This window comes from Triticum dicoccoides, chromosome 3B (genome assembly GCF_002162155.2).
Source record: "Triticum dicoccoides isolate Atlit2015 ecotype Zavitan chromosome 3B, WEW_v2.0, whole genome shotgun sequence".
In the NCBI taxonomy this organism is placed as follows: Eukaryota; Viridiplantae; Streptophyta; class Magnoliopsida; order Poales; family Poaceae; genus Triticum; species Triticum dicoccoides.
In genome coordinates this window covers 563,647,721-563,660,724 of record NC_041385.1, presented here as the reverse complement: position 1 = coordinate 563,660,724, position 13,004 = coordinate 563,647,721, and the positions used below count along the sequence as shown (strand labels likewise).

The following is a 13,004-nucleotide window of genomic DNA, read 5'->3' as shown; positions in this document are numbered from 1 at the left end:
TTTATGCTTAATCCATGAGAGATCTCAGCGTGAAGTTACTACTGAACATAAAATCAGGAGCTTCCTGGGTCATGAAGAGAACTCTCCAGTAGATCATGTCATCGTGCAGTCCAGATTTAACAGTTCAGTTGGTAAACATAGACTGGGAAGTAAACTTATTGCCTAGATGTTTGCATTAGTATGTAGTAGGACTGGAATGCTACAACGCATGGGAAGAATGCTTAGTTTCAAAGGGCTAACATTCTGATGTACTCCGTACTAGATAAAACAAAAGGAATCACAGCGCCATACTAATAGACCCAAGAACTGTTTACTGTGCGCAAAGCCAGCAGCGACAAGGTTTATTACATACACGTTCTACAACGATTTACATACACGACAAACTATATCAAGACACTTCAGTGGTTGTTTCCTTTGGCAGAACCACGGCGATTAGACATTCGGTCGGTTGAGGCGGAAGGCCTAGCAGTCCAAACACCTCAGATGTGGGAGGAAGGATAAATAGCAGCCTCGACCCCATGGGCTTCACAGGAGCAATCTTTATGACCCCGGCGTACTTGTTCAGCTTCAGATAGGAGATGAAATCCCGGAACTGCGAGATGCAAAAGGTAATTATGCTTAGACAACTACTTTTTCGTCAAGTTGCAACGAAGCAATCTCTGACTATTACATTCTAAAAGTTGAATTCACAAGTTTTGAACTTGTAAATCCACTAAAGCACACACGTGATCTGCAAATTCATAAGTTTTCAACTTGTAAAGCCACTCAAGCACTTAGACGACATCTCAGAATTCTTAGGTGATGAGCTGCAATTAATACGACAGATATGCTGCTGTTATTCTGCATACTGCAGCTTATGCAGGCCAGCAGGTCCATATCTCTTCAACGTTCATTATTTGAAATTAACTCAACTCCAGAGAAAAGGTAAACCTAAGTCTACACGTCTTAGGGCAAAACAGAGGCAGACCAGAGTTGCTTAAAGTTCTCTTTGGTGCTTATAAACAGTAAAACTTGCACAAGATCATAACACCTATGACTCAAGATTAGAAGTCATGTAGTCGTAAATGTAAAACCCCAAAATGTGTGTCAGGAAAGAAACTACACCTATTGCCTGACTGGTGCCTGAACAGTATGGAATTATCGTCCCTGTCTGATGATATCTACACCTAAATGACACAATTTTGGCTTCTGTCAAGATGATAACTCTCTGGCTGCTCAACCACAGCTCCTAAAATGACAGGTATTGATCAAGTCATATACACATTTCCACCAAAGTTCCCCCTAGATAAAAGTGCCAGTATGGATCATACAGTCACTAAAGCAATATGCAAAATCCAGCATAACAGACTGATAGCTACCCCCATTTAATGCAATCAAATAAGTCTTGAGCCTGTCGTGTTAATACATATACTTGTTAAACAGCTGTGTTATCCAAAACTGCCTCGAACAAGAGAGTAAATTCCAGGTGCTACATGAATACTTCCAGGTCATTTGCGAGAGTAAATACAGCAGCAAAAGTAGACAGGATACATTTCATCAAACCAATCTCTCTAGTCTAAAACTCTAAATTCAATTTCCGCCTCAAGTAACTATCATGTCAGTTCATCTCACCCTGCGAGACCACACTAAAAATTCTAGGTATTCCTATCTCTTTTATACTTGGGGCAATTCACAAGTATTTAGTTTTCATAATAAATCAATTACAGAAAGTGACAATAATTCCATCTGCTGTCTGTTTAGGTAATTATATTTTTTAATAGGTTATTATGTTCAGTATATGATTGATGTAGACGCATATATACAAAAGTAAAATGGTTTGAAAAGTAAAGGGATTGAATCACATAGCAGTTGATTTTGGTCATACCCCTTTCTGATCACCATTCGAACAAGGCAACAACCGACAGACTTCTTTCTGCAAAACGAAAAATAGAAGTTAATATTCTGTTATGCAAATTGAAGAGTATAAAAAAGGTGATCATCTTTTCTCTCTGCAACACACTATTTGAGCTCCTTAGCATCCTTAAAACATCTCTATTTAGTAAGAGAAACCATACAAGAGTTAAATGCCAGTATGGGTTGAAGGCGACACAGCCACAAAGTATTATTTACAAAATACATGTTGACTGCAGCCACAGCACTTAAGCAATTAAGATGTGGCGTAAAAAATATGTCGCCAGCCACATCACCTTAAACATCAAAACATAACCACCACACTCTACAACTTGACTAGCACTATTGCCTACAATCAGCTGTCAACATTCTGCTCAAAGCCTAATCACCTTGTTTTTAGTAGCAATAGCATATCCATTTATCATGATTCCCCACTTTAATCACCACTGCGAACTGAGTGAGACATCAAATTATGCTATTTGTAGGTTTCGTCACGGGCCTAGCCCATTAATAAAGACAACTGCTGGTAGGAGAGTTTTGGAGGACGTAGTACTCTGTACGTGTGGACGGACGCTGGACGCTGGACGCTCCAGTTGGCTTCTGCGGACGGAGATCGGCCGGTGTAGACCCAGCGTGTCACTTTGGTGCCTTGTGAGTTGCGACCCTGGGCGAAGCTACTTTCCACGACCACTTTGCATTGCGTCCTCTCGTCGTGCGAGCGCCTGCAGATGGCGGGACGTGTTTACTGCGCCATGGCTGGCGACCTGGCGTTTTACTTACTAATTGCACCGTTGCACGAGGCTACCTGGACGGGCTGTCCCCTCTACATTAGTGCACCATACATTTACTAACGAAACTCCGAAAAGCCGTCGGCGTGTAGCACGAACGCTGGCCCGTCCGTTACTGAATGGCGATCACACATCATTGACTGAATCAACTATGTACTAAACTTGCAAGATATGGAACGTGCTGACAGCTATAACATTGCATTGATCCAAAGATATCAAAATCCTTGCAAACATCACAACTATTGGTCGCACGGCCCTCGTCAAGTCGGTTATCTCCTCCCAAGCAGTGTACTCCATCACGCCTCTCATCGTGCCACCAAGCACACTTGATAACCTAAACAAGATAAAGAGCTTTTCTTTGGTCCGGTACGGACAAGACGACAGACGCCAAATGCAAGGTCAGTTGGAAAACGGTTTGTAGACCGAAGGAGTATGGTGGCCTAGGGGTGCTTAATACCGACAAGTTTGCACGTGCTTTACGGCTAAGATGGCTTTGGTATGAGTGGAAGGAAACCCGCAAATTGTGGGTAGGATTTGGCAACCCTTGCACGGAGGATGATCTCAATTTCTTCTATGCCTCGGCTACCATCACCGTGGGGGATGACGCCAAAACAAGATTGAAAGAGCTTTTCTTTGGTCCGGTACGGACAAGACAACGGGCGCCAAATGCAAGTTCAGTTGGGAAACGGTTTGTAGACCGAAGGAGTATGGTGTCCTAGGGTGCTTAATACCGACAAGTTTGCACGTGCTTTACGGCTAAGATGGCTTTGGTATGAGTGGAAGGAACCCCGCAAATTATGGGTAGCATTTGGCAACCCTTGCACGGAGGATGATCTCAATTTCTTCTATGCCTCGGCTACCATCACCGTGGGGGACGGCGCCAAAAAGCCGTTTTGGGACTCCCCTTGGCTTCTTGGGCGCAAGCCCAAGGATATTGCACCACTAATTTTTGAGGCCTTGAGGAGAAAGAACTGGAAGGTTAGGGAGGCTCTCAAGGGACCACTAATTTTTGAGGCCTTCAGGAGAAAGAACTGGAAGGTTAGGGAGTCTCTCAAGGGGAATGCATGGATCTTCAAAATCAACTACAACACTGTCGTCTCCGGTGAACAAAATCGGGCATTTTTCACTCTTTGGATGCTTGTAAATGGTTTCCATCTTGATGAGCACCTCGAGGATGATATTGTTTGTTAGCACTCGAATGACGGGATCTACACGGCGGCCACCACGTATAAGGCCCAATTCCTTGGATTAACTCTTCCCCCATGGACCGCATGGTTTGGAAAGTTTGGGCTCCCCCCAAGGTCAAATTCTTTGCATGGTTGGCTCTTCAAGATAGGATTTGGACCGCCGATCGCCTGGAGAGACGGGGTTGGGCAAATTATGACCTTTGCCCTCTCTACAGAAGGGAGCAACAAACGGGTGCACACCTCGTCTTTAAGTGCCGCTACACGCTTAGGCTTTGGAGGTCAATCATCACCAAGCTTGGCCTTGCACACATGGATACCGCTGATTGGCACCTTGCCGATTCCGTCCACAAATGGGGGACAAGAGAATCGGCAATCATGCCACCAACCGGAGCACTATGACCTCCCTCGCCATGCTTACTACTTGGACCATTTGGAATGAGAGAAATGCTAGGGTGTTCCGTCACAAGTGCACGCCACCGCCTATCCTTCTTAACATCATCTTGGAGGAGGCAAAGCTTTGGGTTACCGGGGGAGCTAAAAGACTAAGGCTTATAATTTTGCGTGAGTAATTGTCATGCCGTGTATGTGGGTGATTTGTAAAACTCTAAACTCTATTCCCTCCTTATTTAATAGATGAGGCAAATTTTTTGCCTCCATTTCGGAAGAAAAAAATCCTTGTATTCAAGCATAAAGTCTTGTAGCCCAACGCCCATTGTAGATGATCCGATGCTCCCTTTCAATGCATCAAGTAAAGACATATATGCATGCTAGAATTTATAGGAGTTGCATTGTCGGCAGTGCCTCCTATTGCACCACAACCGACACTCTAGCGCACATGTAAGACTCATGGCACAGAAGAGATTGAGGTGCACCGACACATAACCTTTCCTTTTAGCTCCTGGATATTCTCATTCCTTTTCTGCTTGGCCTGTTCCTTGTATGCAAGCAACTTAACCATTCCAATTTTGTCTCCTGGATGGATAGTTGGATACAAACCTGAAAGTAAACATGCCAAACTTTTCATGGCCTAATTCAACAGGATATGCAAGCATGATTGATATGCATAACTTGCTGGACTCCTTTCCTTAAAGGACAGTAGATGGCAAACTCAGACAAAAAATTTGCAATTGTGTGAGCCCTGAATCTCTCCCGCAGAATTGGGCATCTCTCAAGGTTTGGACTCTTCCATTTGTAGGCCTCTCTTCCAAGGGAACATAGTCAAAGCTCAATCCAAGTTCCCTTGTTTTGTTCAAAAAATCAGACCAATCCGGTTGTCTGACCGGAAATAATGGGAACCAGCGACCTGTCCAGTTTCATAGGACTAAAAGAATGTTTTAGAAGAAAATACGAAAAAATATTAAAATGAGTTGTTTCATGTGAGGATCGAACACCATGGTGGCTTCGTTTTGTGATATAGTGGTGGGCTACGCCCTTTATATGTGTATATGAGTGTATCCATGGGATCTGAGGTCCTATTTTCTCATGTAAGCTTAAATATTAATTAAATATGACTGTTTTTTGCCGCCATTGAACCGGACGAACCAGTGAACCAGTCGCTCGACCGGTTCACTAACCATCTGGATTTTTGAAACTATGGTTTTGGTGCATGAAATTATCTTTCCAATTTGACCTCGTGCTCTTTCCTATTCTGTCTTAGCTGTCAAACGCACCGAATAGAACCCATACTTCCTTTAATGGTTTTGGTTTTCTTCCTTAAAAGTTGCTCGAGTCCTCGACATCTCCTGGATCAATTAAGAATCTATGTGCACCTGGGTGTGATTGATTCTTGCAGCCTGCAACACATGAATCTTGCTCCAATTCTTCTTGTCAACGTTGCTTTCTTTCCTTCCTCAGCAGCTCGCGCTCCTTGCTAGCTTCCTTCCTGACCTGCACCACACGACGCCTGCATATCCCCATTGCTTGCAATCACGTGCTTCAGCTGCTACCACAACTTGATGCTTCGCCTTCACTACTGAAACGGACCCCTCCGCTGTGTGGCTGCACTGGCTTTGCATCTTGTTGGTCCTCCTTTCTTGGCTGCGTCTGTTGCACCTCTGCTGCTTCTTGCGACCGTGCCACTGCCACCGCTGCATCATGTTTTGTCACCACCATTGACTTGGCAATGTCTAGTGCCGGATGATATAGGGAGTGACTCGGTACCAGGATATTGCAATCCTGTAAATTCGTGAAAGCTCGTGCTGCATCATGGTCTAAACCATATATTCAACGAAGACCATGATCCATGCCCTTGCTAGAAAATTTCTGATCGCCTCCACTTCTCCATAAGGATCAAAGACCTGATGAAGCACACTGTCAGCGGTAGGGTAGAGACATGAAGGATCCTTCACGATATCGTCTTGGCAGCAAAAGTCATGGTGGTCTGGTCGGCTCTTATACCAAATGTTGTGAACCTAGATCCACAACAGGATAACTACTGTGCTGAATATAACCAGGCAACGTGGCTGCAAGGGATTGGGTAGACATAGGTTGAGACTAGAGAACAACGGGAAGATCAGATTGATTGCTCTTGCTTGATTGCAAAGCAGATACACTCCATCCTTATCCTTATATAATGGATGCTCGGGTCTCTGACCTCTCCTAGTATGATTTGACTTATTAGCTCGTTCCTAATGCAATTGGACGCTTTCATAATGCTACGATTTCCCAATGGACTTTCATTCTTCTCTCACATGGACTCCTCCCATGCTGCTGCCCCTGCCTTGATACAGTGGACCCATGTTTTTCAGACAATCGGTGGAATGATCAGTTTCTTACAGAGACCGACATGCACGGGGCCTACATCTGTTGGGGCTATAAACGCCTGCCGCCTCCCACCTCCTACCTTTGTATCCAGAAGTGATGCTGTTGTCGAGGACAAGGATAGCAATAAATTTAAAGAACTGTCGAACTCAACTTCCTAAATGTTATACAAGATATTTTTCACAATTCATCAACTTCCAGAGGTCTGGATTCAGAACTTTCAACATTGAATCAAACGAATGAATACGTACTCTCAATTAGATGAGAACCAACTTTCATTCAGATGAGCCAACTTTCAGTTCATTACATGCCAACTTTTTAATCAAAACAATTCATGCTTTCAAAATCTATAGAATCAACTTTCAGCCCAAACAACTGGAGCTTTAACATTATAGAACTTTGCCTTGAATAAAACAAAACTGGCATACAAAAATACTAAGAAACAGACATTCCCACACCTTTTACGGCGCCGGAAGCAAGAAAAGAAAGTCAGACAGCAATGAAGACAAGTGAGGCACCTACAGCAGCGGAGTGTGGGGCCAGAGGAGGTGGAAACCAGCAGCGCTGAGGAGGTGCCCAACGGCAACGCAAGATCCTCACTAAACCTAGAGTATCGGCAGACGCTGAAGGACATAGCACCGCCACCAAAGGAGGCAAACTCCGGCAGTCCGCAAGCTATTGAATTTACAAAATACGAGTAGTAGAAAACTGAAGAACAAGGAAGAAAAGAGGAGGTTGGGAAACAAAAGGGAGAAACTGACCAAGGAATAGAAGAAATGAGAAACTGCTGGCCTTCACGGTATAAAGCACAAGTCATTTGTTGGGAACATCACCCATCAAATAGTGCTTTCGTATCTTCCAGGCAACAGACCCAAACAAAGAATGTTCTATGGCGCAGTGTCACAGTTTATATGTAAGTTTGCAGATTAAAAGCATATTTAGTGAAAACATGGCAATTAGTCAGAAAAAATTACGTGTTATGTACAAGAAAATGACACCCTTATCACTGCGACAACTTAAGAATCTTAAAAAATTTAAAGTACAAGTAGGTTAGATATATTTCTGAGTACATGACCTCAGAATCTTACTTTATTAGGTGGAGCATTGGAGATGATTGTCTTTGCGTGCTGGAAAGCTGTGCGCTTTAGAACATCTAATCTTGAGGGCCATCTGAAATGTGCAAACAAGGTTAACATATAATGTAACAAATTAGCAATGCGCAAATAAGAGTAAATTTATGTGAGCCTTACTCTGCTGGTTCAGAAACAGTACTTTCGTATCTACAAGCATCCAACTCTATTCTACTTGCATAGATTGTGCAGTAGTGTATGCCACTTTTTGTAAGAGAACCCTGCCATTGAGGATGAGGGCATGGCTTCTGTGAATTACAAGGATCAGTTGAAGGTTGTGCCGGAGGAGAACTTGGGGGTGGTGGAACAGAAGGTGGCTCGGAAACAGGTAATGGTGGTGGAGATAGTGGTGGAGGTGGCATATCTAGAGGTGTAAATGGTGAGGGAGCTACATTTGGTATAGGTGGTGGCATTTTCTCTGAATGCTGTGCTGAGCTTCCAGGAAGCTGTGTAAGAGGGGTGATACATGACGGTATGAAAGGAGGAGGAGCAGACGGAATACGGAAGCTACTTCCGGGCATCATGCGAGGAGAAACAATGCGAGGAGAAACACGGCCGAAGGGTGGATTTGGTGTAGTGTTTTCCCATGGACTGCCCGGACCAGGATATACAGGACGAACAAAAGAAGTTTGGATAGGAGGTGGTGGTGGTGGCATTACAGAAGAACGATGTGCGGAAACAGGTGGGCAGGGAGGCATTCCTTGTGGAGCCCTGTTTGACTCTAGATCCTTGTACTGCCATAATTGTTGTGTACTGGGAGGTAGTGGACCTGCACACCAAGCAACGGATTGTTACATTGGAACTATATTATGCACAAGCTTGCAAAGTTTCTGTTTCGTTAAACAATACTGACCATATATTGGCCGATCCCCTTGTACTGTGTAACCTGTATGATAAGCTGAAACCCTTGGATTCCTGCATATGTTCCCATCACTCAAATAAGTATAATTGTCATGCAACATGGCAAATTTTCCCTTGTGGTGTGTAAACATCATAAATAATATACATAAATTGGTATTGGTAAACTAGAAAATTATGTCTGCATGTTATATAAATTAAATAAGAGGGCACCGTGTTCTGATGCTTTCGAGGCACCATATATTTCTGATTTATTTAACATAAGAGGAAGGCATGGTAATGAGTGTTCAAGTATGTGTTTAAGTAAATCCTAGATGCAACTTCCGTGATTGCAATTGCAAGCTGGTATTAAGAACCATGAGTTGTGAATTATAATTTCCGCTACTCATGTTTGTTTGTATGTCGTTTCCATATGCACTGCGTGATTGCAGTATGCCAATATCAGCTATAACCTACTCCCTCCGTTCCGAAATAATTGTCTTTCTAGCCATCTCAAATGGACTACAACATACGGATGTATGTAGACATGTTTTAGAGTGTAGATTCACTTATTTTGCTCCGTATGTAGTCATTTGTTGAAATCTCTAGAAAGACAATTATTTCGAAACGGAGGGAGTATATGTATGTAGCATATTTTGAACATGTAACCAGATCCAATGATACAATACCCCAAGAGGCATGAGCATGTACTAGTGGTGGTAACACTGCAGAGTACCCCGCTACTCTCCTCGTAGGATACTTATCAAAAGCTCAATTTTGTACTGGATCGGGAGCAGAGTGAATCTGATGTACTCTGTACTTAGGACTGACAAATAAATAAATAGTGCATATGAAAAAACATAAGGCAGCAACAATATATGTGTAGTGCTAACAAAAACATATGCATAGGCTCACAACCGTAGTGCCACAAAACACACCAATTTCCCATGTAACAATCACATTGACAAAAAAGAGGTTAAATCAAGAAGTATCTTCCATGGTATATTTAAATTCGAATGTTGCATCTTCATAAAATTCTAGTTAGATGACCAGAAATAACATGCTAAAAATAGGCAGACAAAACATGCCCAGTTGCATATCTAAAGTTGACATGTTTATAAATATCATGGGATGGTCCCACAATCACGTTAATCTGACTGAGAAGTCGTCCAAAGAAGAGACATGGTCATAAAGCATGTTTTGGGATCTATGTTCTAATCAAATTAACCACCAGTGACTTCTATGCTTTAGTTTAGCTTGTCGATAACCGTCCATGTGTGGGACATTATCTTACCTATTATGTTTCTGTTATGGTCTCATAGTATGGTAGTTTATCTATTTAGAAAATCTATGTGAACACCAAATAACAACAGGTCCAACCAAGAAACTATCCATGTAAGAGCTAGAAAAAAAGGCTAACCTGATCTCATGGTGACTGCTGCTGTCCGGAAGGTTCTGGGCTGGCATTCGAATAACAGGTGAAAATGTTTTGTCGTGAACAGTTCCTACGCTGCATGTCCTAGATTCAACACTAATCAACTTCAAGCCAAACCTTGCACCATGCATCTGCGACTTTGCACAGGCAGCAGCACTGTGTGATTCATAATCTATCAAGCAGCTCCCATCAATCCGATTAAACTGCCACCTACTGACCTCACCAAATCGTGAGAAAGCATTGATAAATTCCGTCTCAGGGATTGACTTGTCCATGTTATGTACCAAAAGTTGATGAATAGATGTATTCTTATCCTGGGAACAAACATCTGAATGAGCTTGGCGCCTAATATGGGCTTTTGCAACAGCTGCATCAACTGATGTCTCAAATTCAAGAATGAAAGCATTTTCGCCGGAGATATCGATACAGGCACATGGCCTCTTCAGGCCTGCTGACTTCAATTCATTGAACACCTCATCTTTTTCTTTCTGATTCTTGACTTTACCAACATAAATATGGCAGCTTTCACCAACAGCTATACCACCAACAAATCCCTTGCTACCTATAAGTCTATCTAAATACCTTATTTGAAGATCACCACCCCAAATAGAGGAGCCCCGCATATATCCACATGCCCGAACAGCGTGCACTATGTTTCCATATTCAATCAAGGCAAATTCTTTGGAAGGATAAAATAAAAAGTTCGTTAATGGGCCAAACTCCTCGAATTTAGATCGAACTAGTGCCTCTGCAGCACTATTTCCCAGTGAACCAACCCAAAGTTCCTTTGAGACCGAAATTACATCGCTCGAGACAGAAGCAACATAAAGATCAGGTCTTGCACTCTTGCGGCCACCAGTTTTCGCATCTGCTAGCTTCTCAGTTTTCACATCATCTGTCTGCACAGACTTTAATACATGGGTATCAATATTGACAGTTTTTTCTCCTGCACTTTTGTCGGGCTTCTCCAGCACTGATGGTTCACAGTCCATGGAACTTTTATCCTCATCGAGTTCTGATAAAGAGCCCAAAACTTTTAAACAAGATGATACCTCTGAAAGCACAGTAGATCCACAGGAATCGCATAATTTTTTGTACCTCCGCAGTATCCAACCTCTCAAAGATGGATGTCTAGATATTGCCTGCTTGAATAAAAATAAATAAATAAAAAGGTCCCTGCAACGTGAAGCAAAGCTAGAGGACAGGATTTTACCACATAATTAAGTGGAGGATTGCAACGAAGACCCAAGAGATCACCAACTCATTATCTACTCCTAAGTGCCCGTGCACTTTTTCCTCCCCTCATATTTTCTTATTTTTTATTACAAAAAAGAAATCATTCCATTAATATTCACAAGAGAATAGTGACTGTTGGAAGGGCAAAATCAGTTCATCCCTATCCACACAGAAACATGAACCAAGGGTCTACGTCAACACCCAACCATAAAAAAAAGGGCAGGAGGTAACATAGGTACTCACACGGCCATTAGGAAATTGTGAGTTGCTGAGTCATAATTTTATAGTAACGCTAGCTTAAGTCAACATAAATAATCAATCTCTAAAAGGCATGCATAATATATCCTTTTCCCATAGCAAATCTGGCTAATAAATTTCTGACTTAACCTTAAATGTCTGCAGACCATCATTATAAACAGGAAATGAAAAAACAGTGCTTGATTCAGGTTCAACTATCCATAACCAAACAAATGTATGAGCCGAAGTAGATGGGTAACCAAATTAATCAGTTTCAAAATGTTCTCTGGAGTTACCATTGTACGCTACAACCCATTATTGTTTCTATTGTGCAAAACCCAAATGTACCAAAAAGGTGAAAATGCTTCATCAGCCAAAAATGTACATACCATTGTGATGTAACACTCATTTGATTCTACCATAGACCTTCCTGAAACGCCAGACGCATCAGAAGAAGGCTTTGAATCAACAATCTCTTTGGTGCCAGACAGATCTATTTCCATCTCAGTACACTGCGAAGCCACATCAGCCTTATTGTCCAGAGCAAGATCTGAGATATCATTGCTCACATTGCAGGTCAGCTGATTTAAAAAGTACAGTCCTCTTATATGGTCAGTTTCTGCAGAAGCAATCAACGCAAAACACGCTTCTAGTAGATTCTCTGGGGATAAAAGAAATATGCATAGCAAGGATTGTGCCCTCAGTTCAAACAAACAATCATGTGCCAGTTGGCTGTCATCCCCTGACTCCTGCTTTAAAATATCTAATAACTCCATGGGGTCCTGAAGCTTTGAAAGTCTTCTGGAGCCTATATGATGGATATCCTTCCCATCAAATGTTGAAATGAAGAAAGTGAGGACAGTCATATAGACTGCGGAACAGATTCCTGTGATAACAGATGACTTGGGAGCTTCAAGAGATGCTGTGGAGCATATGTCAACTAAGCCAACAATACAAGCCCTAGCAGTCTGATATGCCACGCCATCTGCATCCTCCCCTCTTGTTACAATGGCCAAGTTCCAATTGTACATCTTGATGGAGACTTTAGCTGCTGCCTCAAGTGCAGTAGGACAATACGAGGCATATTGAGGAATCAGCTTAGCTAAGATACGTTGTACACTTGTGCAACCTGTATGGATAGACGAGGAAAAGAATGAAAACGGTTTCTGAACATGTTAGGAGATAACCGCTTTCACTATAAAGATTTCAGTCTTGTAACCAAGTACATATGCACTCTAAAATAAATTTAAATAATGTGAGAATACAGAGAGAGAGCTTGACAAAGGTTTGGCCTAAATAAAAAAGTAGAGCAACTTGGAAACAAGGTTAATACGATGCATATCTGCCCGTCCAAGCTGTTGGGTGCCATAGATAAAACTGGTTACAAAAGAGTACTTAAACATGACGCTACCAAAAGAAAATTTGGGCATCTGCAATTAAGCTAGGAAATATTACTATTTTGTTCTCCAGTCCCAAAGATATTACAGGTCCTGCTGGTTTCATT

General features: G+C 42.3%; 1 protein-coding gene across 2 annotated transcripts in view; it reads right to left on the bottom strand.

The window, feature by feature from the left end:
• Positions 1 to 143: 143 nt before the first annotated feature.
• The window catches only part of LOC119277098, a 14,496-nt gene continuing 1,635 nt past the window's right edge, over positions 144 to 13,004 (bottom strand). Inside the window, exons 2-8 of one of the 2 annotated variants that reach the window (XM_037558317.1) lie at positions 11,890 to 12,629; positions 10,013 to 11,169; positions 8,609 to 8,688; positions 7,876 to 8,524; positions 7,714 to 7,795; positions 1,865 to 1,912; positions 144 to 592 (exon numbers count right to left, since the gene is read on the bottom strand). In XM_037558317.1, the coding sequence (XP_037414214.1) occupies positions 389 to 592; positions 1,865 to 1,912; positions 7,714 to 7,795; positions 7,876 to 8,524; positions 8,609 to 8,688; positions 10,013 to 11,169; positions 11,890 to 12,629 (2,960 nt within the window). In that variant the 3' untranslated portion in view covers positions 144 to 388. The remainder of the gene's footprint in view (positions 593 to 1,864; positions 1,913 to 7,713; positions 7,796 to 7,875; positions 8,525 to 8,608; positions 8,689 to 10,012; positions 11,170 to 11,889; positions 12,630 to 13,004) is intronic. The other variant, XM_037558318.1, reaches the window with a different exon arrangement.